The sequence below is a fragment of the Grampus griseus genome (assembly GCF_964374135.1).
Source record: "Grampus griseus genome assembly, chromosome: 9".
NCBI lineage: Eukaryota > Metazoa > Chordata > Mammalia > Artiodactyla > Delphinidae > Grampus > Grampus griseus.
Genome location: NC_139003.1, coordinates 13536447 through 13563024, shown reverse-complemented (window position 1 = coordinate 13563024; position 26578 = coordinate 13536447). Strand labels below are relative to the sequence as shown.

Genomic DNA, 26578 nt, shown 5'->3' with positions numbered 1-26578 from the left:
AGTGCATTACGTGTGCCTCCACCCAACAGTACACACAGATCTGCGCCTGGATCTCCGTGACCTCACAGATCGCTCCCAGGGACAACAAGCGCATACAGCTCCATCACCACCTCCCCCAGCTTTTATTTGTAATGTCTGCTTCTTGCTGGTGCTCAAGCTAATGTGACTTCTAAAAGCTTACAGGAAAACTCTGCTTCTATCTCAGCAGCATCTTAAGGGACATATACCAAACCTAATTACCATCTTTCCTCTTTTGAAATCTTGTCCCTTTTATTGTTTTATTGGCTCTAATGCTGCCACTCTGGAGCCTACCCTTGAACAAAGCATATACACTCCCAAGCAAGCTTTTAAACAAACCAACAAAGGAGAAGAGATGCCAGTTTCCTCCCCAACACAAATAAAACTACATGATACTTTTAGCGGCATTTACAGGACAATACAAAGGTCCCATATTATGCCTTTGTGGCTGGTCTCAACTCTCCCCCCAGGGTTGATCACTGACTCAAGGCAAATAAATGCCTTAGTCCTAAGAGATGAGGAAAACAGTTTAATTGCAAGGGAATACTCACGACTATATCCAACGAGGGAGCCGACGGCCAGAAGCAGACTGAGAGCTAACACCGGGGCTCTCTTCTGTAGCACATCAGAGATGAAGCCTTGCAGAGTTCCACCTTCAAGCACAAAGAGTGCAACCCAATCAAAATGTCTAATTTAGCTCAGTTACCTGACTCTTGCTTACCACATACCCTCCACCTGCGATCAGGATCCTAACACTGGTCCATCCAAAAAGAGAGTTGGCTCTCCTAAAACATTTCCTCTGTAATTTCCTTTCAGAAAGGTTACCTGACTATTAACTGCCATGATGGCTGATGGGGACGGGACACCACAAATAAGGGAAAATCATCAAAACTACCCCACTGAAAAAAAAAAAAAAAAAAAAAACTACCCCACTGTTCCTTGCTGTTTTTGCTTCTCCAACCAGCTGTGAAGGCTTTTCCTGCTTTTTATTTTAAAAGATAATTAATTAAGGACTGTGCTTCATCGGCTATTAGTAGTAGTGAACATAAATATTCACTAAAATTAAGTGCAGCAATCATGGTTTGGTAATAACTAATAGGTCAAGACGTTTATAAGAAGTGATGTGGATCCTTGAAGCAACGCAGTCACATTTAGATGCATTCCTACTTGGAGTCTAGGGGCAATGGGACACCTGGTACACCCTCATCAGAAGTACGTGCAGGTCTAAAGGCAGCAACCTCACCTTGGCTCTGGATCTAAGAATAAGGGCACACAAGTTCAAATACAGCAACAGTATATCACCTAAGGATACACTGTGCTTTCATGCGCTCAGGGCAGTTTAGTCTTTCCACACTTCTAAATGTAAACATTACAAAAAGGATATTAAGGTTCTGCCATAGCCATGTAAGCAGTACCCACTAACATGCAACCTGTACATCTGTCTGACTTGAAAGTTTCCTACTTCCTTGTTTACACTTCCAGTTAGAACAAAAGGTCACTGTTAAAATCTGCTGTGGGGCTTCCCTGGTGGCGCAGTGGTTGAGAGTCCGCCTGCCAATGCTAGGCGACATGGGTTCGTGCCCTGATCTGGGAGGATCCCACATGCCGCGGAGCGGCTGGGCCCGTGAGCCATGGCCGCTGAGCCTGTGCATCCGGAGCCTGTGCTCCGCAACGGGAGAGGCCACAACCGTAAGAGGCCCGCGTACCGCAAAAAAGCAAACAAACAAAAAAATCTACTGTGTACAATGAAGCAACTGCAAAACAAAAAAATTAATCCCTGCTATTATTTCTACCTTTATGATCTGACAATCAATACACTAAGCTAGTATGTTTCCCTTCTTTGGCTGCGGTGTGGTATATAAAATGAACACATTCACATCCTAACTTGAATCTCTGACATACAATTTGCTTTACAGCTAAGCTATCGATGAAAGTGTACAAAAGGGTTACACTTAAAGGGATCAGAGAGAGACATCCCTGCACTTCCCAAGACAAAAGAACTGATCCATCAACAAAGGACTGGGAAAAAGAGCCCTGTAAATCGCAGGGCTGCCACAGGCCAGGGCTTCTTTTCTGAGGACTTTTTTTTTTTAAGAGTTTGGCTATTTACTCGTAGGACAGTTTAGGAAAAATAGCTGTGGAATAAGTAATAAAACTTTAAATGATGCCAGATTTCATAACCCAGTAAAATATGACTAGTGACTCATTCTCATTACAGAAAAAGATGTATCACTGGCCTTACCTATAATTCCTCCAACATCGTACCAAATGGACAGCTTGTCGGCTTCAGCCTCCTTCCATCCGAAGTTATTACTCAGATAAAAGGGCAACCAGAAGAAGAAGGAGTAATTCACTAACTTCAAGCAGGCATAGGCCAGTGAATACTATAGGGAAAAACATCCAACTACCAGTAAGGAACAAACAGCACAACATAACTACCATGTAAATGTAATTAAACAACAAAACAAAACAGAGGAGTTCGGGGCGAATAGTACCTGATTTTCAAATTAAATGTTTCTACAAATTCCTATTTGCCTGACTTTACCCAATCTCCCTCTTCTCTTCATTCCCCCTTAGCGTCTAGAAAGGCAGTACAGTAGGCCTTGGGATAAAAAACACATAGGACTACTCCTTAATTGTCCCCCCACTTTCTTCTTTCAGTTCTCTGGTAGAAGCAAACCAGTGTTTCGAACCTGCAAGGCAGGGCACATACTCATATTTCTTTATATGGATAAAGATAAAAGGTATTCATGCCACTGACTAGCACTAACCATATGCAAACGATTCCAGTAACATCACAGCCTTTATTTTTGGCTATACTTCCTGTGAAGTTAACATTATGGACAATGCAAAGCAATGGGACTGGACTACGGTTCCAAGGTCTTAAGAAAAGCATCAACATGAAAACTACTTTCACGCTGTAGTTTCCACAAGCTTTGAGTCAAAAGTGAAAGAACAGGATCGTCATGGGTCTTGTGGCTCTAGGTTGAGGAATGAAAGTTACAGCTGCCTTAAGATGGCAGCGGGGCTGAGAATCCTATATTCAACACATTATTACCAGGAAATCCTGACATTTAGCATCAAAGGAAAAAGGGGGAGGAACAGAGAGACTGACTTCAAAGGGTGTCTGGCTAGTATATTCTTTTCCCTGGAGCTGCCAGTTATTCCCTAGGTATCACTTGTTTTAAAGCAGCTTCCCAGGCAGGGCAGCAGCCACCCCCTAGAGAGCCAAATCCCAATCATGAGTGCATTTTGTCCAGACAGCCTGCCACAAAGACAAAGGAATTAAGTTAACTGGATTTCCTTTACACCCTGCCCGTGGCAGGGAACAATAGCTTGTGAAACACAAAGCAATAGCAAAAGAGGGCCACGTTTAGTCACAACAAATCTAAGTTCTGTCTCAGAAATTAACCTATTACCAGCAGAACATTTTAATAACTACTTTAAAAAATACTGATCATTAGCATAAGAACAGGCCCAAAGGAACTTGCATTTCCCTTGTATTACACATCATCTTTTGGTTGAAGACTTGTGGGAACTTACACTTAAATTTTAACTCACGCTTAAACTATCTTGTTTGTAAATGTCAGTTCTCTTAGCTTGGGGGCAGGTAGAAGGGAACTGGAAAGTATGAAATAGGACAACCTGCAGACTCTGAATTTACTGACGGGTTACGTTCATAAAGCACCATTAAACAATAAAATAAAAAAGGTGCTTATTCACAATACAATAACCCAGTGTTACAGACTCCAGGGAGGACTGGTAGGCTTTCTGTCCATAGGAAGGGGAACTGAGACACGAGGACGGGCTGAGTGACTTACCCCAGGCCTAGTTAATGGGTAAGCTGGCAACATAACCTAGGCCTCTTAACTTCCACTCCCATGCTAGAGCGCCCGAAACACCAAGACAGAAAAACTGCAGCAGAAGGGCTTCAGTTTAGACATTAGGAAAAAACCTAACTGTAAAGGTTGCGGAAACACTGGAATGCATTACCAGGAAATGCTGTGGAGTATTCTGCTCTGGACCTTTAACAGAAGGGAAAACTTTTTTTCCCCTAGAATAGTAAGGATATAGGCAAATCAAACAGACCTAACGAACCACTCAAACCTCTCTTGGGCTATTTATAATTCTATAAGACTTCAACAGGCCAAAAGGTATGTATTTTAAAATATCAATTTTGCCTTCTTACTCGAAGGCTAGACCACGGTCAGCGAATTCCAGCTCACGGGCCAAATACGGCCAGGCCCATTTGTTCCGTATCGTCCATGGACTCCTTTCCTCTACTGAGTTGAGCGATTGTGGCAGAGACTGTATGGTGCCCCCAAAGCTGAAAACATTTACTAACTGGCTCTGTACAGAAAAGGTTTTGCCAAACCCTGCATTAGATTTCAGATAAAACTTCAAGTGGTGCCAATACAGAAACAAGCTGAGGGCCAATATTCACTATTCCTCTGAACATATATTCCTAAAATAAAGTCTCAGAGAGAAGCGAAATACTTCAAGATGCTTTATCCCAGGCAGAGTTACTATCCCGGCTATAACATCTCACTGGCTGTGGTAAGGAGATTTGAACAGGCTTTACCGCTATAACTCCGGGAAGGCAACAAGCCTGGTAAAAGCTTATCGCCTTGACTTGGGTAATAGTCTTGTCTTCTTGGATTGAATAATTAGGCTCAGCTTCATCTTCATTTTCAGCACCACTAATCAATGGCCTGTGTGAGTCGTCTTCAAAATTTTCTTCGGCCTCAATACCTGGGAGACCTACAACAAGAGTGACATCCATGTTTACAGAGGGCCCTCCAGGTGCCCAGCACTGGGCTAAGTGCTTTGCATGCATCATTACTTACGGGGTCCATGTTATCTTTATTTCCATTTTACAGAAGAAGCTACTAAGGTTCAGAGTCCAAGGTCAATTAAGGTCACACAGCTAATGAGCCACAAACCCAGGCCTCTAATTCTCCTTGACCTGGCTTCAAAGCAAAGCTTTTTCAGCTACATCACAGTATCTCTCTTACATAATACCAAAAACACCATTAATTACGTGCTCTTAAACTGACATGTCTCTTTAGTATACTCAAAAGATAGAAGAATCATACATCTATCTGCTTCTGTGGTTTCACTTGTACACGTTCTGTATTTAACCACAGATAAGTATCACACTAAATTATTTTTATGAAGGAAAAGAAATCTGTCTCAAGAAGTGAAATTCGAAATACATCCATGCTAATTTCTAGCCAGCATCTCCATTATAAAACCCATTTGCAAATGATGAGTTTTCCCTGAATCTATAAAAAGGTGAGCCTCACTGCCTCAAACATTTGCAGCTGTGCCAGGAGAGGCCGCAGCGTCAACAGGATACAAACAGCAATACTGCTCCTTGCATTCACTGAAAGGAGCTCACAGTTCTCCTAGGAAGAAAGAGATAGGCTGTTCTGGCCACAGGTTTCTCTTTGCCTATAATAGTAAGACGTTCTGAGTAGAAGAGCAGCTTCTCACCAATTTCTTCAGGTGATACCAAGAGTCCAAAGAAGATGATGATCCCACCAGCAAACTGCACAGCCGCCGTCACCAGAAAGGCATACTGGAGGGGGAAGGGAAAGGTGTTCCTGACGCATCTGAGATGCTCATTAAAAGCACATTCATTAGAGGCACACGGGGGGAGGACAGGGCGACTGGAAAGGAAATGAGCGCTGAGCGCCTAGCCTGTGCCAGGCACTGAGCTAAGTGTTTTACTTGTGTTTTCTCACAAGTTTTTCCCAGTGACTCTATGGGACTCAGAGAGGATAACTGAGGTCCACGGGACACTGAGTGGTACTATTACGATCATGAAATCAGAACTAGCTCCAAAAGTAATAATCCTTACACTACTCGGCCTCCTACAAAAGACAGTATCTGCCCTCAAAGATATTTTCCAGTTGAGAGGATTAAACAGTACACAAAATAATAGTATAAGGCAGCATGTAGCTGATAAATGAGAAGGCCCAGTCCTAATAGGAAACAAACAGAGGAACTGAATTCAGAAGAAGGAAACAGCTAAAGAGGTTGAAGGAGGGAGACAATGCTTTAGGGAGCAGCTGAAAATCATAGCAACTGACCACCTTTCCTGGCACGGCTGAGGCAAAGGCACCAGGTGGGAGGGAGATGGAAAGCCTTCTGCATGGTGGGAGCTGAGGGCTTCTGCTGGGGGTAACAGGGAAGAACACTGACTTGGAAAGGTGCTATCCAGATGAAAGACTCAAGAGCCAGGCTGCATCGCTGAATATTATTTTATTTAAGAGTGGAGCCTGATGCAGAGAGACAGGTGACAAAATTAGTTTTGCCAGAAGTCAAATCTGGGAGCAGCACGTAGGGCGAACTGAAATTCCCATCTGAGCCAATTAGTACAGTCCAGGTGTGAAGCTAAGAAACCTGGGAAAAGGTGAATGTGAACACAGGAAGGACTTCCCACTGGCCCTAACTAGACCAGAATTCTTCAGGGACCAAACACTTGGTGAGCAGCTTAAAAATGTATCTGCTGCTTTTCAAAAGAGCAATTTACTTTTCAAAAGAGCAATTTACTTTTAATTATTAGGGTTTTGAACAGGCAATAGGTTGACAATGATTCAAGTAACAAAAAGTAGAAGATGTATAGTTAAACCCTCCCTCCCATCCCTTCTCCCAGCCATTCAATTCTCATTTTTCCACATATAAGCACTGTTATTTCATTTTTACTTTGCAGAGATTGTTTTGGAAACATACAAGCCAATACAATAGATACTCTTTAATTCTTCCTCCATTTCACACAAATGGCAGCATTCAACACACACGGTTATGCACCCTTGCTTTCTTCACTTAACACACCATTGAGCTGTTTCCCTGTCAGGACATTAGGGCTGCATAATTCTATTTCACAGCTGCACAGCATTCCACTGAATAGGAGTTCCTTAGTGTAACTATTTCCCTTTTGGTTGACATGTTACCAATCTTTTGCTATTACAAATAATGTTGAAGTAAATAACCTTGTAGATGTATCTCTCTGTACATGCTGAAGTATATTCACCAATGGGATTAATTCACAGATGTGGAACTGCTTGGTGAGAGCCATTATAATTTTGATAGACCATACTGACCCCAAGAGGGGTTATTTACTCTCCCATCTGCAATGCCTGTTTTGTCACATCCTCATAAACATGTTACCAAGCTTTGGGGTTTTTACCAATATAATAAGTATACAGTGTCGTTTCTTTTCTTTTTTTTTTTACAGTGTAGTTTTAATTTGCATTTCTCTGCCGACTACACCTAAACTCCATAAGGGTAGAGATTTTTGTCTCTTGGTCAGGGCTCTATTCTTTACTGCCTTGGGGCACTTAGAGGAGCTTAAAAATATTTACTGAATGAAGGAATAAATTCTGAGTGAAGTGGAATACCCTGCCGTATGTTTACAAGCCATTTCTATTTCCTTTTCATGAACTACAGAGTCAAATCCTTTACCTTTCTTTCTGTGTGTTGGTCTTTTTCTTATCAATTTGTGGGCATTCTTTATATATTAAGGAAATTAGCTCTTTATCTGTAACATGAGTTGCAAATACTTTTCCCCAACCGATATGTCTTTAGATTTGGTTGTTTTTCCATGACTAATTTTTTAACGTGTTTGAATTTACCAAGAGTTTGTCCACTCTTAATACAAACCTTGCCCCACCCAGACATAGCTCTAGGTCATTTTAAATGGTCACAGGATTATTTCCTAAAATAGAAAATATATTTATATACTCAAGAAAAAGCTAGAAAGAAACACCTACCTCATAACCATACTGCAGAACGGAAGAAGCTAGACATGCTCCCAAAATATTGCCCACTGAGGCACAGGCACTCCAGAGACCAAAAACAACTCCTCGTCTACGATGGGAACAGTGCAAAACAGAAGACAATAGAATCAGAAGGGATTTTATGTGCAGTTCAAATACAAAATGGCCAAAATAGTGCAGGTTCGCATTACAAAGAATCAATATTCTACTTTAACGTTTTTTTAAAGTACACCCAAATGGCAAAACATCAGGTAGGTCTCTTCTAACTCTAAGATTTTATTATAAGTTCAATTTGGGGCTCACTGAAAAACACCATTAAGAGAATTTAAAAAGACAAGCCACAAATTGGGAGAAACTATTTGGATATCATTTATCTGACAGAAGACTTGTCACTGGAATATAAAGAACTCTCAAAACTCAATAAGGTGAAAAATAGACAATGCAATAAAATGTTAAAGAGTATAAATCTACAATAATCTCAAATACAAAGTTTCTGAAAAAGGGGCAAAAGATTTTAATAAATACTTCACACACAAAAAAAATAAGATGCGGAATTCCCTGGTGGCGCAGTGGTTAAGAATCCGCCTGCCAATGCAGGGGACACGGTTTGAGCCCTGGTCCGGGAAGATCCTACATGCCATGGAGCAACTAAGCCCGTGCGCCACAACTACTGAGCCAGCGCTCTAGAGCCCACAAGCCACAACTACTGAGCCCACGTGCCACAACTACTGAAGCCTGCGTGCCTAGAGCCCATGCTCCGCTACAAGAGAAGCCACCGCAATTAGAAGCCCGTGCACTGCAACGAAGAGTAGTCCCGCTCACCACAACTAGAAAAAGCCTGAGTGCAGCAACAAAGACCCAATGCAGCCATAAAATAAATTAAATAAATAAATAAATTTATATTAAAAAAAAAAAAGAATCCGCCTGCCAATGCAGGGGATACGGGTTCAATCCCTGGTCCAGGAAGATCCCACATGCCACGGAGCAACTAAGCCCGTGTGCCACAACTGCCTGTGCTCTAGAGCCCGCAAGCCACAACTACTGAGCCCGTGCGCCCTAGCGCCCGTGTGCCACAACTGCTGAGCCTGTGTGCTGCAACAAGTGATGCCCACGCGCGTAAAGTCCATGCTCCGCAACAAGAGAAGCCACTGCAATGAGAAGTCCATGAACCGCAACCAAGAATAGCCCCCGCTCACTGCAACTAGAGAAAGCCTGCGCGCAACGAAGACCCAACACAGCCAAAAAATTTAAAAAATTAAAAATAAATAAGATGCAAATAAGCACATGAAAAGATGCTCAACATCATCAGACATTAGGGAAATGCAAATTAAAACCACAAGGAGGTATCACTACACACCTACTAGAATAGCTAAAATCAAAACACACTGAGCATACCAAGTGTTGACAAGGATGTATAGCACCTAGAATCCTTATACTCTGCTGGTGGGAATGTAAAATGGTTCAACCACTTTAGAAGAAATTGCCAGTTTCTTAAAAAGATAAACACACCCCTATCATATGATCCAGCCATCCTACTCCAAGGTATGTATCCAAGGGAAGTGAAAGCATATGTCCATACAAGGATTCATCAACAAATATTCACAGTAGCTTTACTAGTAAAAGCCGAAAACTAAAAGCCTGAATGTTCACCAATAGGTGAACAGATAAATTGTGATATAATGGATGACTCCTCAGCTATAAAAAGGAATGCAGACATGAATTAACCTCAACGTTAGTGTGCCGAGTGGAAGAACACAGTCAAGAAGACATACTGCGTGATTCCATTTATATAAAATTTTAGAAAATTCAGATTAAAGTGACAGAAAGCAAATCAGTGGTTGACTGGAGACGGCAGTGGGAGGGAGGAATTACCAAGGGGCATGAGGAAACTTTGGGAGTGATGGATATGTCATGATCTTAATTGTGATGATACTTCTACAGGTGCATGCATGCCAAAACTCATCCAACTGTACCCTTTGAACATGTGCAGCATATTGTATACCTCAATAAGGCCATCAAAAAAAAAAATGGATATGTGGATGAAGAGTCTATGGAAGGGAAACTAGCTATTACAACAGTCCTGGAGAAAAACAACTAGCTCTGGACATAGGCAATGGCAGTAGGGCTGCTGAAAAAAGAAAAAGACAAAAAAAAAAAAAAAGCAGTTAAGAAAAATTAATTTTTTTAACGTTTAAATTTGTGTATTAGGACTTCCCTGGTAGTGTAGTGGTTAAGAACCCACCTGCCAATGCAGGGGACACGGGTTTGAGACCTGGTCCGGGAAGATCCCACATGTCACAGAGCAACTAAGCCCGTGCACCACAACTACTGAGCCTGCGCTCTAGAGCCCGCAAGCCACAACTGTTGAGCCCATGTGCCACAACTACTGAAGCCCGCACACCTAGAGCCCGTGCTCCGCAACGAGAAGCCACCGCAATGAGAAGCCAGCGCACCACAACGAAGAGTAGCCCCCCGCTCGCCACAACTAGAGAAAGCCCGCACGCAGCAACAAAGACCCAACACAGCCAAAAAATAAATCAATAAATAAATAAATAAATTTATTTTTTAAAAAATGTATGTGTTACATTTTTAAAACTAATATTAAAAAATAAATTTGTGGGCTTCCCTGGTGGCGCAGTGGTTGAGAGTCCGCCTGCCGATGCAGGGGACACGAGTTCGTGCCCCGGTCCGAGAAGATCCCACATGCCGCGGAGCGGCTGGGCCCGTGAGCCATGGTCACTAAGCCTGCGCGTCCAGAGCCTCTGCTCCGCAACGGGAGAGGCCACAACAGTGAGAGGCCCATGTACCGCAAAACAAACAAACAAACAACAACAAAAAAAAAATTTGTATTTTATTCTACTTAATACATATCAATAACACACGGTGTTAGGTCTAGGTTCTTCAGCTCTTTCAACGTTTTTATAACCTCACTGAGACAGAAGGAATCTTAGAAATGAACAGGTAGACAACATTTAACAGTGAAAAATAAAGTCTTTTCAGAAGTCCCAGCTCTGCCACTTCCAGCTGGGTGATCTCCAGCAAGTCCCAGCCCAGGCTCAGGGCTCTCATCTGGAAAGCGCTGTGCTCCTCAAAGGAATGAGTGCAGTGACAGAGTTGACAGTTTGGGCCTGCAAGGGTGTACCTACTAGTACTACCTGCCTCAATGTGTTTTAAAAAACTATGACCCCAACAACAGGAGGAGGGACACGATTCAGCCAAGGTAATAGCTTTCCAAGGCAACGTCCTCAGTGGATCACAAACCTACCAAGAGCGTCCTAGAGGGTCTGAATAACACTGGCTGACCAAAGACATGATTTCAGAAGAAACTGGCTGAAAACAACTGTGACTTTAAGTTATCATAGTTTTATTGGTACTTCATGGTTTATTGTTACATTTCACAGGAAGAGTCACTGTGTGTCAGGCAATGCATCATTGATTTCAATTACTAGTGTTATTTGCTTAAAAACAAGCTGTCTTACTTTCGAAAGTAAACTGTAATGGCTTTCTTGAATTTGTGACTGAGCCAGAGAAATAATCAAGGTCAGCCTACCCAGTCACTGCCACCTACCACCAAGTGTCACCCAATTTATAAAAGTTCAGATAAGGATTATCTCAAAATTATACAAGTCAAAGTGATTATCCTTGAAGTGACAGGATTTCAGGTGGTTTTACCTTTACTTCTCTATGTTCATTTATATTATCTAGTTTGGTTACAATAATCAAGTAACCTTTGTATAATTTTCAAAAATCACGCTTGGAAAGAAGTTATGTTAAAAATCTTAATAAAAATAAATAACACACAAGCAGACAGCATCTCCTACTCCAAAAGAAAACTAAAGTATCCCAGGGGAATGAGTACCTCCGAAAATCAATTCTGTTAAACCAGTGACACTAGAGTTGGAAAGAACTGGAAATCACTAGCACACTGAACATAATCAGAGCATTCTCATTAAGCGGTGCTGATTCTAACCACAAGGCATTTTACAGGTGAACTTTCACAACAATACAGAGATCATTAGCCAGCAAGCACCTCTACTCCTACTATGAGACTGGGGAAGCTGGAAAACCGAGAGGAGTTGGTCAAAGCATGCACTGATCACCGCGGCGGGTGGATAATGCCTGCTGTGCACACTGGTCCCTACGTAAAAGAGTAAACAAACAAAAAACATAGAGCCATCGATGAAATAAATGTGCATCTCACAACACATAAATATTTATCCAGGACAAATGATAGAAATCCAAATTAACAGTATTCCTAAAGGCAGAGTGTCATAAACAGTGATAAACAACAAAGGCAGAGTGCCACAAACAGCAATAAACAACAAAGCCAGGTCTTTGGGTAGCTCAATTTATTTCCTATCCTGTAAATTAACTATGGTTCTTCTTGAGTGGCAGTAGGTGCCCATCCTCAAGCCATGGCCCCTGACACACACACACAAACTCACATACAACTGATAAGTACTTAAAGGTTTATGGAAAAAATGGCCAACTTAACTAAGTCCCAAAGTTTGGCATTCTTCATCTGCATTTTCCTTTTTTTTTTTTTAAAAAGGGAACTTTATTTTTTGTTATTTATTTATTTATTTTTGGCTGCGTTGGGCCTTCATTGCTGCGTGCAGGCTTTCTTTTGTTGTGGCGAGCGGGGACTATTTTTTTTTTTTTTTTGGGGGGGGACTACTCTTTGATGTAGCACGCAGGCTTCTCATTGCGGTGGCTTCTCTTGTTGTGGAGCATGGGCTCTAGAGTGCGCGTGCTTCAGCAGTTGTGACTCGCAGGCTCAGTAGTTGTGGCGCACAGGTTTAGTTGCTCCACGGCATGTGGGATCTTCCTGGACCAGGGCTTGAACCTGCGTCACCTGCACTGGCAGGTGGATTCTTAACCACTGCGCCACCAGGGAAGCCCCATCTGCATCTTCTTGAAGCCTTTGCTCTGTGACCTTAGGGCAAGCCCTATGGATAACTTCTGGCCTCAGTTTCCTTATCTTTAAGAAGGTTAAACTAGATCACTGAGTCTCAAAAAAAGGGAAAGCAAAACCCACAGGAAGACACATGATGAGATGGCATGTGAGATTTGTTATTATGGTGTGTTATTTATGTTCTCTAAAGGGAAGATTTAAAAAAAAAAAAATTTGAGACGTATGGCCTTAGCCACACTCAATATCTGACCATGGCCAGGAGACTGCTGTGAATGAGTCCCACAGGCTAGACCATATCTAGGGTCCACATTATTTCCAATGTACTTTGACATGAAACCTCCTCTCTCGGCTGCTCTAAACTTTCTAAAATAGAGGGAAGACGTGGGTGGTGTCGAAGGGATCAAGTGCATTGACTCTGACAAGTCTTGAACAATCCCATATTAAAACTACTTAAGTAGAGAAATGAAAGGAGGAGGAAGTGGCATACCCAGCTTTCCCAAACCAGTTGCCCATAACAGCAACGACGCAGGGCCAACCAGTGGACTGCAGCAGGCCATTCACGATCCACAGGCTACAGTATAGCCCCTTGTTGTAGAAATGCAGCCATTCTGTGAGAGTGCCAAAGACAAACACCTTAGAGAAGAAGAAAGAAAAAGACACATGTAACATCCTTGTGGACACCCCGACTAAAGACCCTATGTGAAAGATACAGTCAATGTCTGGGGCCTGAGAGACGTGTGGCCAACTCTTCAGATGCTCCCGCCCAGAGCAGTGCTGAGTGAGACCACCACCAAACCACCCCCACCAGAGAGGCAGAGATGGCAAAGAGCGTAAAACACAGCGAGGACCATCCTTCCAACTTGCATCTTCAACTCTAAAAGGTTAAGTCCCGATTGTTGGACCTCTTTTTACATTATTTCCCTTTCCTCTTGTTTATGGAAGACAGCTCTGGGGACTACCTGACTTCACATGTTTAAATATCGTTAGAACAGCCCAGGCACATCACGCGGACCAGAAAGCGCCAGCTATTATTAACACCGTGCCTAATAAGTGCATTGGCGTAACTTGTGATTGGCTCAATCATTTGGTGGCATTCATCAAAGGACTGCTTTTTTCCAGGCATTCTGCTCGGCGTGGGCATTTTATTTGTAGTCAGTCTCCTTCGGGAATACTTGGCATGGGTTTCAAACTGGTATGTCTAATACTGTATGACTCCAGTTATATGACATTCTGGAATGAGCAAAGCTATAACGACAGAAAAACAGTCAGTGCCTGCCAGAGGCTGGGGGCAGAAGGAAGGGTGGCAGTTACACAACTATACTCACTTGTCAAAATTCAGGAGTATACACTAAAAAGGGTGAGTTTATTGAGTTTATGTACATACTTCAATTTTTCAAAAAACGTAAAAAAACAAACAAACAAGAAAGTATGTATACAGGTTTAAAAATAGTATGTATATATGTGTGGGTGAGCAGCTTGTGAATAAATAAAGTGCTTCAATCTCTGAAATAGAAAAAGAAGTTTTTCCCCATACACAAATGGCAGACATTGAAAAACAATCATAGAGTCTAACTAAACTCCATGCTTTCATTCAATCAACAAAAATTTATCACCAGATGCTTGTAAGCAAATAAAGATAATCAAATATGGATCTTGCCCTCTATAGCACTCAATACACCAGCCACTGTTCCAAATGCCCCACACATAGTAACACACAGAACCCTCACTGCAACCCCAGGTGGAGGTATTCAAAAGCGGAGGCTAAAGCACACAGAAACCGTAGCTGGACACTCCCGGGGAAGGACTGAAACCCAGGCGGTGCAGGTCTGGGGAAGTCTGTGGTCTTAATCACCCCACTGCAGGCTCCTAGGGAAAGCAAGACCGACACAGAAACAAGCAGGCTGAGCAGCAGACAAGAGAAGTGCCTTCAAAGAAATCCAGGCACGGGAGCTCAGGACAGGGAAGGATGACTTCCGGGAGTGGGGCTGGTAAAGTAAGGCATAATGAAACAAGAGTCATTTGGCCAATGACTTGAAGGAGACGCTGAGTTATACTATCAAGAGCTGAACAGAGAGCATTCAAGGCAGGAAGAACAGCAGGAACGATAGCCGTGAGGTAGAAGGAAGCAGGATATGTTAGGGCCACAAAAGGTATTGATAGTTTGATGTGGGAGTGCAGAGAGGTGAAGCACAGGACATGACTGTAGAGGCGGGCTGGGACCAGGTTCTCGGGGGCACTGGATGCCAGGCAAGTTATGCTTTGATTTTGCTGGTGACTGAGAATCAAGCAAGGGGCATGACTGAAGTCATACTTTAAGGACATACCTAAGCGAAAAGGCACAGAAGGGATTAGAACACTGAAGATTAATTTTTCTATTCTACTCTATATACAGAAGTGGGGGACTGCTTGGATGGTAAAATACCTGGCTGAGACAACAGTAATAGTAATAAGAATAACACCTTTCAACTTACCACTAATGCAGAGGAGCACATGCCAAAAGACAGAACCCATCGCAAATTAAGCCGATCCCCAACGATACCACTGATGAAAAGGCCCTAAAAATAAAGCATTTTATTTTATAGCTCTGGATAACAACACAGCCTGGAAAAAGTGAAATGCATTCCAAAGCAAACAAGGCGAGGCAAACAAAACACAAAAATTAAATCTCATTCTCCTGCCTAGCCTAGCCGTCTAAATCACTTTCACTAACATTTCAGGAAATGACAATTGTTTCTGCACACTATACTGTAAATACTTCATGCACCAAGACAGTACAATTCAGTGCAAATTTCCATTCTATTTGATACCCTAACTGCCTAAGAGACTGAAAAGAAAAGAAAAAAAAACACAAAGAATAATTCTAATAAAACAAGCACACAAATATATTTCCTCTTCTAGAACAGATGAACTCCTAAAAATCAGTTACCTGCTTTCCCAAAGGGATTCCTCTTAGGCATTTGCATTCTGAATTAAGATGTTACGTGTCCTGCAGAACAGAAGCTTTGGGGGCACATGCACTGCCTGCTTAATCTGATCCTTGGGTTTCATGACATCACGAGGCAAGGAGAGCACGGAGGCAGAGACAATAATCAGTTGAAGAGAGGCACAAATGTTCTGCCTTCTGCTCTCCTCCCACTGAGTGGCAGGAATTAAAATGCCGAGATCATGGCAGCAAGGCAGCCAAAAAGCTAAGGGCAACACACTTTAGGTTTCTTCCACAAATATGTAAAATGAATAAATGTCTTGACTAAATACCTAAATTCAGATACAAGTGTTTCTCATAAATTGACTACATTATAAATATAATATAGCTGTATAAATATATCTATATTAGAGAAAATTTAGATGATAAATGGCATAATAAATGTTTCTCCCTCATTATTGTCAAGCTTTCACTACATCAAAAGAGGTACCCGCAAACATTAGAGAAGAGTCTATGTTCTATAGCTCCAATTCACATGGTCTTATACTATACATATAAGGGGGGGGTTGGTGGTGAAGAAAATCTCTCAATTATGTTTCAGATTAGGCAACCAATTTATTCTGTATTGTTCCAAAGGTCCACACAATACCTGGCAGTTACAGAAGGAAATGCAGCTCAATATAAAGAGTTATGATCACTGGTTTTTCATGGCATTTATCTTTTATCTCCTAAACCTATTTAATCCTATAGACAACTATTATCATCATAATTCTGTATCATCATAACTCTGTAGGTAAGGAAACTAAGTATCAAAAAAAAGGTTAAATTCCATTTTGATACAAAGCTTATCATAGCTAGTTGGTGGTGGTGAGCTAGTGGTTCCATGAGACGACACAGCCTCTTCTAAGGCTGAAGGAGAAGCATCACTGGGAGTGCTCCAGCCAAAGCCAAGCGATCCTATATTGGGATTTTGTACAGAAAAGGCTGGCCTGATCATCAGAAAATCTACAAACAACAAATGCTAGAGAGGGTGTGGAGAAAAGGGAACCCTCTTGCACTGTTGGTAGGAATGTAAATTCCCGCAGCCACTATGGAGAACAGTATGGAGGTTCCTTAAAAAAATAAAAATAGGGCTTTCCTGCTGGCGCAGTGGTTGAAGACTGCGCCTGCCGATGCTGGGGACACGGGTTCGTGTCCCGGTCCAGGAAGATCCCACGTGCCACAGAGCGGATAGGCCCGTGAGCCATGGCTGCTAGGCCTGCGTGTCCAGAGCCTGTGCTCCGCAACGGGAGAGGCCACATCAGTGAGAGGCCCGGGTACCGCAAAAAAAAAAAAAAAAATAGAACTACCATACGACCCAGCAATCCCACTACTGGGCATGTACCCAGAGAAAACCATAATTCAAAAAGACACATGCATCCCAATGTTCATTACAGCTCTATTTATAATAGCCAGGTCATGGAAGCAACCTAAATGTCCACTGACAGACAAATGGATAAAGAAGATGTGGTGCATATATACAATGAAATATTACTCAGCCATAAAAAGGAACGAAATTGGGTCGTTTGTAGAGGCATGGATGGACCTAGAGACTGTCATACAGAGTGAAGTAAGTTAGAAAGAGAAAAATAAACATTGTATATTAACGCATATATGTGGAATCTAGAAAAATGGTATGGATGAACTGGTCTGCAAGGCAGAAACAGAGACACAGATGTAGAGAACAAACATATGGACACCAAGGGGGGAAAGCAGGAGGAGAGGGGTGGGATGAACTGGGAGACTAGAATTGACATGTATACACTAATATGTATAAAATAGATAACTAATAAGAACCTGCTGTATAGCACAGGGAACTCCACTGTACAGTAGAAACTAACACAACATTGTAAAACAACTATACCCCAATTAAAAAAAAAAAAAGGCTGGCCTGAGAAGCTAGGCTAAATGATCCAAGATCTGCTCCAACTATGCCTGTAAGTTTCCTCTTCAAAGAAAAGATATTCTAGTAACCGCCCAAATAAACATTTGGAGATTACTTTGGGACTTTCACCCAGCATTTCACATCACCTGCACATTTATACCTAAAAGGCTTTTTTATAACTGGACACTTTTTTTTTTTTTTTTGCGGTACGCGGGCCTCTCACTATTGTGGCCTCTCCTGTGCGGAGCACAGGCCCCGGACGCGCAGGCCCAGTGGCCATGGCTCACGGGCCCAGCCGCTCCGCGGCATGTGGGATCCTCCCAGACCGGGGCACGAATCCGCGTCCCCTCCACCGGCAGGCGGGCTCTCAACCACTGCGCCACCAGGGAAGCCCTATAACTGGACACATTTTAAAGATAAACAGTAAGATGCTGGGGAGAAAAGGTCAGACTGCTCCCCCGGGGGCACAGCTCCAGCTATGGCCACCACCACTCTAATTCAGCAGCCACCACAGACACTCCCTAAGGCCAGACAGAGACTCTGGCTGCCCGATCCCAGGATACTCCCTCAGCCAGAGCTGGCCCCGGCTGTCCCGGTTCTGCTCCCAGGACGATGCCACCCTCTCACGGTTCTCCTGCTCCCTCTCAGCCTCCCTGGCCCACCCCTCATCTTCCCCACCTCGAAATACTGGAAACGCCCCAGCCCCGGCTCAGTCTTCCTACCTCCTCCCTGTCCTTATCAACTCTCCTGACCATTTTCATCCAGTCTCATAATTTAAAAAATCATCTACGGGACTTCCCTGGTGGTCCAGTGGTTAAGACTCCACACTCCCAATGCAGGGGGTCCGGGTTCAATCCCTGGTCAGGGAACTAGATCCCGCATGCATGCTGCAACTAAGAGTTCGCATGCCACAACTAAGGAGCCTGCGAGCTGCAACTTAGGAGCCCTCCTGCCGCAACTAAGAAGCCCACGTGCTGCAAGTAAGGAGCCAGTGAGCCACAACTAAGACCCAGCACGACCAAATAAATAAATAAATTTTAAAAAATAAAAATAAAAAATCATCTATATGTGAAGGGCTCTGAAATCTCCACCTACACTCAGGCCTCTGCTCTTCATGAGGTCCTCCCTGGCTGTCCTACATACACGACAAACCCCCTCCTGCCCCCCAACCCGGGCCTGGCTCTTTGCCACAGCACTTACCACCTTCGAATACACTCAGTCATTTACTTATTTACAGCATTTTGTTATCATTTGTCTCCCTTAGCTCCCACTCAAGAAGAGAAGCTTAAAAAAGAATATAAGCTTTATGAAGGAAGGGATTTCTCCTGTGATGCTCACTGATGAATTCCCCATCGACTAGAAAAGTACCTGGCACATGCTCGGCACATGCTAGGTGCTCAAAAAATATGTGTCGAATGGAGGAATAGAGGAATGGGAAGGACACAAAATATAAACTCTCCTCAGTCAGCAAATTCAAAATCCCTTGCCAACTTCATAAGGTTTGGAGTAATTTTACATTTTTCCTCAACATAAAAGCCTAGAGTTCTGAGACTTACCACAGCATAGGAGAAGAGGAAGATGGTGTCAAGTGTTCCGAGGAAAAGAGTGGCTTCCTCTGCACTGGGAAACAAATGGTTGCTGCTCCAGATCTGCAGTCACACAAGAACCAGTCAGTCCCGCTGGTCCAAAGCACCTACACACACAACTACCACCCACCCCCGCATCACCAGGTGGTGATACTGAAAAGAGCAAATCAGCATTCTGTACATAAGGAAACACATATGCAAAAAAGGTCCACAAGGCCAAAATCATTTGCATAACACTAAAATGTTATTTGCTTTTTCCCTTTAACTTTTCCATTGATGGTGCAAAAGCAATGGTGGGTAAAACTCCTGTGCCTTAGCACGGATCAAGGCGGTTACACAACTGTACTATTATATATATATATATTTTTTTAAATTAATTTATTTAGTTAGTTAGTTTTGGCTGTGTTGGGTCTTCGTTTCTGTGAGAGGGTTTTCTCCAGTTGCGGCGAGCAGGGGCCACTCTTCATCGCGGTGCGCGGGCCTCTCACTATAGCGGCCTCTCGTTGCGGAGCACAAGCTCCAGACGCGCAGGCTCAGTAGTTGTGGCTCACGGGCCCAGTTGCTCCACGGCATGTGGGATCCTCCCAGACCAGGGCTCGAACCCGTGCCCCCTGCATCGGCAGGCAGACCCCCAACCACTGCACCACCAGGGAAGCCCCACAACTGTACTATTAATCACTGTATTCTTTAATGTCGCGTAGTTTAAAAAAAAACAAAGGCAATTTCACTTAAGAATGTCCTTGGCACATGCTAGACGTTCAATAAATATTTGTCGAGCAGTAAAAATTATTGATTTTATTAAATCTGGCCCCTGAGTACATTTTTTAAAATATTTCGTGTGATGAAGCAGAAAATATGCATACAGCACTTATGCACACCAAAGTATGATGGCTATCTTGAGAAAACTGTCTGAGCTGCAAGCTGGAATGTCCTTTTTACTTGAAAGAGTGACTGACAAACAAACCCTAGTTATTCAGATTTGGGTATTTGGCAGATACTTCCTCAGAAAAGAATGAAATGAGCCTGTCACTTCAGGATCCATTCAAAGTACAAGACAGACAAATGGATCTTAATGCAAGTGTATAAAAAAGTTAATGAATACAGTTTCAGATTCCACATTGTAACTAACCTTTAAGAAATTGCCTCTTGTCAAATTCTCATGTAGTATCAAAGACAAATATCCACAATTAACGAAAAAGGCTATTAAAATACTTCTCCCCTTCCTACTATGTATCTGTGAAAGCCAAATTTTCTTCATATACTTTAAAGGATCAAGCTGCAAGCGACTGAATTCAGAAGCAGACATGAAAACCCACTGTCTTCTACTGAGCCAGACATGAAGAGATTTGCAAAAATGTAAATCAATGCCACTCTCCTTATTAAGTGATTTTTTTCCATTTTGAAAAAGTCATTTTTCACTAAATGTTATTTATGTTAACATGTTATAGGTTATTTAGTTCATTTATAAATAATTTAAAACCAATGTAGTTTTCTTCAATGTCTTGGTTTTAATTTCTAAAACAGTAAGTCTCCATAAATACAAACCCATAGCTCTTTGGGGTCTGCAGACCAAAAAGGTGTTATACTAAATGATTTCTGAGATGGGTTATTATAGAAAATTTGACTTTGGAATATTAAAAAGAAAAATCACAATCGGCAACTTAAAATACACTCTACCTTTTAACAGAAAGTAAAATCCCCAAATTGTAAGAGAATATATAAAGTGTGATCCTAAAGCATTGTGACTCACTTCCATGAGGCTTAACGCCAACAGTCTTGTTACTTTCCCTCACACACTGCTTTCATGAGCGATAAGAAAGCAGCCCACACGGCTGAGACCCATCAGTATTTCAGTGTGCCAACTTGGGGCCCGAAATATCTCCAATTAGAGTCATTTTGCCACCTTCCTCTCTAACCACAATCTTTGATCCCTGATGCCATCCAGCCTCAACAGGACCCAGAATGAAGCCCTGGGGGGCACACACCAGTGTGAGGAGCTCACATTCAAGCAGCTGCTCCAAGTTTCAGGGTTTTTTTCTTTTTTTTTCTTCTCTTACTAGAAGCCACCAAAATCTCCCTGCAGGTGTGGCTGACACAAAAACTGACAGGTTTCAAAGAGCTTTTTTCTGTTTAAAATTCAGCTGAAATACACTTCTGACTGCCTACTTAACAAGTGTAAACAAACCCCAAAACTAAAAAAAAAAAAGCAGGACTAACAAAAAGATTCAGAAAATAGGATAAAAGAGAAAAGGCTAGCGAAGAAAGTTAACATCGATAATACAGCTATACGAACAGGAGAGAAGATGACTGTCTTCAGGAAAACTGTGTGAGTCGCAAGCTGAAAAGTCATTTTTACTCGTAAGAGTGACCGACAGACAAACTCTAGTTATTCAGATTTGGGTATCTGGCAGATATTTCCTCAAAAGAGAATGAAATGAACCTGAAGGTCATCAACAAAGTGACTTTAAGGTGCTCAAATCTCACCTGCTGGCCTGCACATATGCACAATTGCCATGTGAAAGGACCGGTCTGTACGTGTGGAGGCCTTTCTTGTGTTGTCAGGGGAGGGCCTGCATTAAGCTACGACAACCGCTACACACTGGGGCACTTCCAGGAAACACAAAAGGTCACAGTGTGGGTTTCCTAAGTGAGAATGTTTATCACTGAACTATAGCTATGCATGGGGGTGGGGAAACTGACACGAAAGCGCTTCCTGAAGCGGCGCTCGGAGGAAGCTGAAGCTGACTTGTGTTCAGGGGTCAGGTATCTGTTGCTGTGAGAATCTGAGTAAGAGCAGCTGTGGCCGAGGTTGAGCTGGAATGTTGAGGGCACCTTGAATCCTGCTTTCCTCTCCTGGAGAGAAGTTTAGACTCTTACACTATTCCCTACACCCTGGAAGGACTGTGCTGTCTGGAGAGTTATGACTTTTTAACTTAATGGAACAAATTTTTGTTCACAATTTTCAATCAAGTTGTCCTCAAATCTTAGATTCGACCATTTCCTCTTCGTTATCTATAAACAGAGATTTTATATCATGATCTCTTACTATGTCCAATGTTTGCCCATGTCAGTGGGATCCATTATAAAATCTCAAGGTATACAGACTGGGTCTGCTTAATTTTTTTGTAAAGCACCTAAGATAGCTATGCATAAATATGAAAGCTATAATAAGCACTTTTTGAGGATGCGGTTTAGGGCACTTAAGAAACGTTAAAAAACATATATAAACAAAATGTTTTTTAGAGTTGACTCATTTTACGTATATTTCCGGTTCTAAGAACGTTTCCACTTTGGACAAGAAAGTAAGTCTCCAAAGGAAGCTAGAGTTAAGATAGTTACAGACCCAGAAGCACAGAAGGAGTGAAAGGTACATACTGCCCTAGCCACTCTGCTCCCAGCAGCAGGCTTCAGGAAAGAAAAAACCTGGATTTTAAAGTCAACAGAAGGGAGTGGAAGGTTGGCACTGCTCTCTATGAGGGCAGGTATGGAAACACAAAGACCTCCAAGATAAGTCAGAACCCAACTTCTACATAATCAATCCATCCAAGCTACTGAGTACATAGTTCTGAAAGATCAGAATGGTGAAACCTACTTCAATAAGCAGCAATTAGAATAAGTAAGTAAGTAAATATCTCAGCAGGAAAATTAATGCAAGTTCAACACAAGCTAATAATGTGACACGGTCACTGGCAGGAAAGAGTTACCATAGCAGACCTGATATGTACCCTTAACAAGGCCTACTTGAAAGGCTGGCCCCTGGAAACTTGGATCTTGGGAGGGTTCCCATCATTCCCTGCTAAGAGTGGCTCCCTGTACCTAAACTGTCTGTCCAAACAATATGGTTTGTGCTGAACACCTGCTTTCCTTATGGGAATGTGGAATTTTCATATGTGCCAGGCAGAGGGTGCCTACATGACTAGCCCCAGTAAAAACCCTGCCACCAAGTCTCTAATGGGCTTCCCTAGTAGACAACATCTCACCGGAGCTGTCATGACTTGCTGCTGGAAAAATTAAGCACATCCATATTATTGCACTGGAAAGGGACTCTTGGAAGGTTTTGCCTGCTTTCCTCTAGACCTTACGCTATATGCTTTTCCCTTTGCTGACTCTGCTCGGTATGCTTCACTGTAATAAACCACAGTTTTGAGTCATATGCTGAGTCCTATGAGTCCCCCTAGTGAATCATCAAACCTGGGGGTGGCGCTGGGGATCTCCAACCCAGTCACCTAAAAAACAAAGGCTGTATAACCAGAAATTCAGTGCCTAAATCAAATCCTATTATTCTATATATTGGTCAGCCTGTACCTGAAAGAGCATATTTAGTGCTCTGTGTCACTAAACTACAGCCGAAGGAGCAGGGATGTTTTGCCTCAACATGAGAAATTTAGGGAGACGGATTTTCCTCAAATATTTAACAGGCTGTCCTACAGCACGAATCAACTTAGTATGCACAGCTCAGGATAAAACCTAAGATCAAAATTAAACAGCAGAACACTCTTACCTCACTATAAGAAAGAACTTCCTAATAATGAGAGTTAAATAAAAATGTAATCGTCCACCTAGAAAACAGGGAGTTTCTTCTCCCTGAAGTATTAAATCAGAAGCTAGGTGGTCATCTGTCAATAATGACAAAGAAGGATTCTATACCATTTGAGAGGTTAGGGCATATGATCTCTCTAAGGCCACTTCACCTTGAGGGTCTGTGACGAGTCAGTTAATGATCATTCAGACGTAGTTACCGTGCACACAACACTGGTCAAGGCTCCGTCAAGAAATGTAGCTGTCTAGTCTTAAAAGCCTCCCTTTTAAAAGTCCTTGATTAAAAAAAAAAAAAGTCCCTGATAACTTCAATTCCAGAAAAATTGTTCAAGAGCATTTCCACTACAATGTCAGCTCCATGAGGACAGGCTCTTTTCTTTTTTTAATCCTCTAGGCTTTTATTGATTGACTGATTGATTGATTGTATCCTCACTGCAAGACAGACTGAATAAGCCATTGACTGAATAACTTATTTAAACTTCAGGGTATATTCATATAACCTTCGAATCTCTGTCAATTTTGAATTGGTCCAAATAGGGGAAATAATTTTTAAGAAATAAAAATGCGGGGCTTCCCTGGTGGTGCAGTGGTTAAGAATCCCCCTGCCAATGCAGGGGACACGGGTTCGAGCCCTGGTCCAGGAAGATCCCACATGCCGTGGAGCAACTAAGCCCCTGTGCCACAACTACTGAGCCTGCGCTCTAGAATCCGTGAGCCACAACTACTGAGCCCGTGGGCCACAACTACTGAAGTCCATGTGCCTAGAGCCCGTGCTCCGCAACAAGAGAAGCCACTGCAATGAGAAGCCTGCGCACCACAACAAAGAGTAGCCCCCACTCACCGCAACTAGAGAAAGCCCACGTGCAGCAACAAAGACCCAACGCAGCCAAAAATAAATAAATATTTTAAAAAGTGCAAAGCATATTAACATATACCTATAATTCCACATAAGTAGAGCTCAAACAACATAGTAAAGTTTGACAGGTATGGATTTTTGTATTGAGATATGGCATCATAAAGAATAGCATCTCCGGGCTTCCCTGGTGGCGCAGTGGTTGAGAGTCCGCCTGCCGATGCAGGGGACACGGGTTCGTGCCCCGGTCCGGGAAGATCCCACATGCCGCGGAGCGGCTGGGCCGGTGAGCCATGGCCGCTGAGCCTGCACGTCCGGAGCCTGTGCTCCGCAACGGGGGAGGCCACAGTAGTGAGGCCCGCGTACCGCCAAAAAAACAAAAAACAAACAAACAAAAAAAAAAACCCCAAGAATAGCATCTCCAGGACTTCCCCGGTGGCGCAGTGCTTAAGAATCCGCCTGCCAATGCAGGGAACACGCATTCGAGTCCTGGTCCGGGAAGATCCCACCTGCTGCGGAGCAACTAAGCCCGTGCACCACAACTACTGAGCCTGCACTCTAGAGCCCATGAGCCACAACTACTGAAGCCGCCGAGCCTAGAGCCCATGCTCCACAACAAGAGAAGCCACCGCAATGAGAAGCCCGTGCACCACAATGAAGAGTAGCCCCCACTTCCCGCAACTAGAGAAAGCCTGCACGCAGCAATGAAGACCCAACGCAGCCAAAAACAAATAAATTTATTTAAAAAAAAGAATAGCATCTCCATTCCAAATAGTCATCAAAGAATTTACTTGGTCCAAAATGAATATAAGAGGGAATTCCCTGGAGGTCCAGTGGTTAGGACTCGGCACTTTCACTGCCAGGGCCTGGATTCGATCCCTGGTCGGGGAACTAAGATCCCGCAAGCCACACGGCACAGCCAAAGAACAAAAACAAAACAAACAAACAAAAATGAATATAAAACTGGATACAGACTCCCTGACTTCAAGTCACTTAAACAAGATAAAAACAAGTGAAATGATTATAAAGTACACAAGTACCTCGACATTAAACTATGTAATATGCAGTGCATATTACAGTGCACAGTTCAGGAGGGGAAAAAAATCAGCAGAAGCTGGGAAAAAAATTTGATAGAAAAAGTGGCATTTTATCTTGACACAAAGGAAAAAGCAAAATTTAGATGGGTGTAAGGAAGGTGAAAGATCATACAAAAGAATACAGGCAAAATCTCAAAGGCAGAAATGAGCATGGTACTTGTGAAACTCGATGAAAAAACCAGCCTAGCCAGAATTGTGTGATTTCAAAACAGTGAGAAATAAGTTGGTTGAAATGGTAAAACAGACCTGAATCAGGGCAAGCTAAGAAATCAGGCAGAATAGTTTGGATTTTATGCCATAGGAAATAGTAAGCCATCCTAAGGATGAATGAAACAAAAGAGAACTTAGAAGAATTTATGGGTGGGCGTGGTTCCCTTCTTAAATCCACCCCAGCATTTCGTTCCGCTTACCTCTACCGGCAGTTCAATTGACTTGTTAAAAGCACTTGGGGTCCACTGCTTAGAGATACTGACTTTGACATTGCTAAATGTTTTTCTTGACGCGTGGAGCAACGAGTAACTACAAAAGAGAGAAGAAAGACAGCTGAATGAAAGAAAAACAGATTCAATAAAATCACAGATATATTCCCATTTGTTTTATACAACTTGGAATTCTTCTTTTAAAAAAGAGAAATTCAGAAAGAGAGAGAGAGGGAAAGAGGGAGGAAAGAAACTGCTTTATAAGAACTATCCACTGAGACACTCTCTGCTAAGCAAAGAAACAACTGACTTGTCTTCTTCAGTATGAGCCCCCATGTTCACTCATAACATGTCTCTGGACCTAGAAGATGGAGATGTGATGGACTGCAACCCCTTTAAATCATGGTTGCAGTTCTGTAAAGGATTTTAAGTCTTTACCAACCACTGGCCACTCATTGCACTAGCCATTCAGTGGCTTTTTACTTGGGGCCTGTCTTTTCCTCATACTGTTGCCTCCCTC

General features: G+C 42.7%; 1 protein-coding gene across 1 annotated transcript in view; it reads right to left on the bottom strand.

Moving 5' to 3' along the window:
- The window catches only part of SLC37A3 (solute carrier family 37 member 3), a 45013-nt gene that overhangs the window by 8292 nt on the left and 10143 nt on the right, over positions 1 to 26578 (bottom strand). The window contains exons 3-11 of the mRNA XM_082661433.1: positions 26050 to 26158; positions 19121 to 19213; positions 15189 to 15272; positions 13205 to 13350; positions 7797 to 7893; positions 5515 to 5599; positions 4601 to 4779; positions 2261 to 2402; positions 570 to 671 (exon numbers count right to left, since the gene is read on the bottom strand). Coding sequence (XP_082517559.1) covers positions 570 to 671; positions 2261 to 2402; positions 4601 to 4779; positions 5515 to 5599; positions 7797 to 7893; positions 13205 to 13350; positions 15189 to 15272; positions 19121 to 19213; positions 26050 to 26158 — 1037 coding nt within the window. The remainder of the gene's footprint in view (positions 1 to 569; positions 672 to 2260; positions 2403 to 4600; positions 4780 to 5514; positions 5600 to 7796; positions 7894 to 13204; positions 13351 to 15188; positions 15273 to 19120; positions 19214 to 26049; positions 26159 to 26578) is intronic.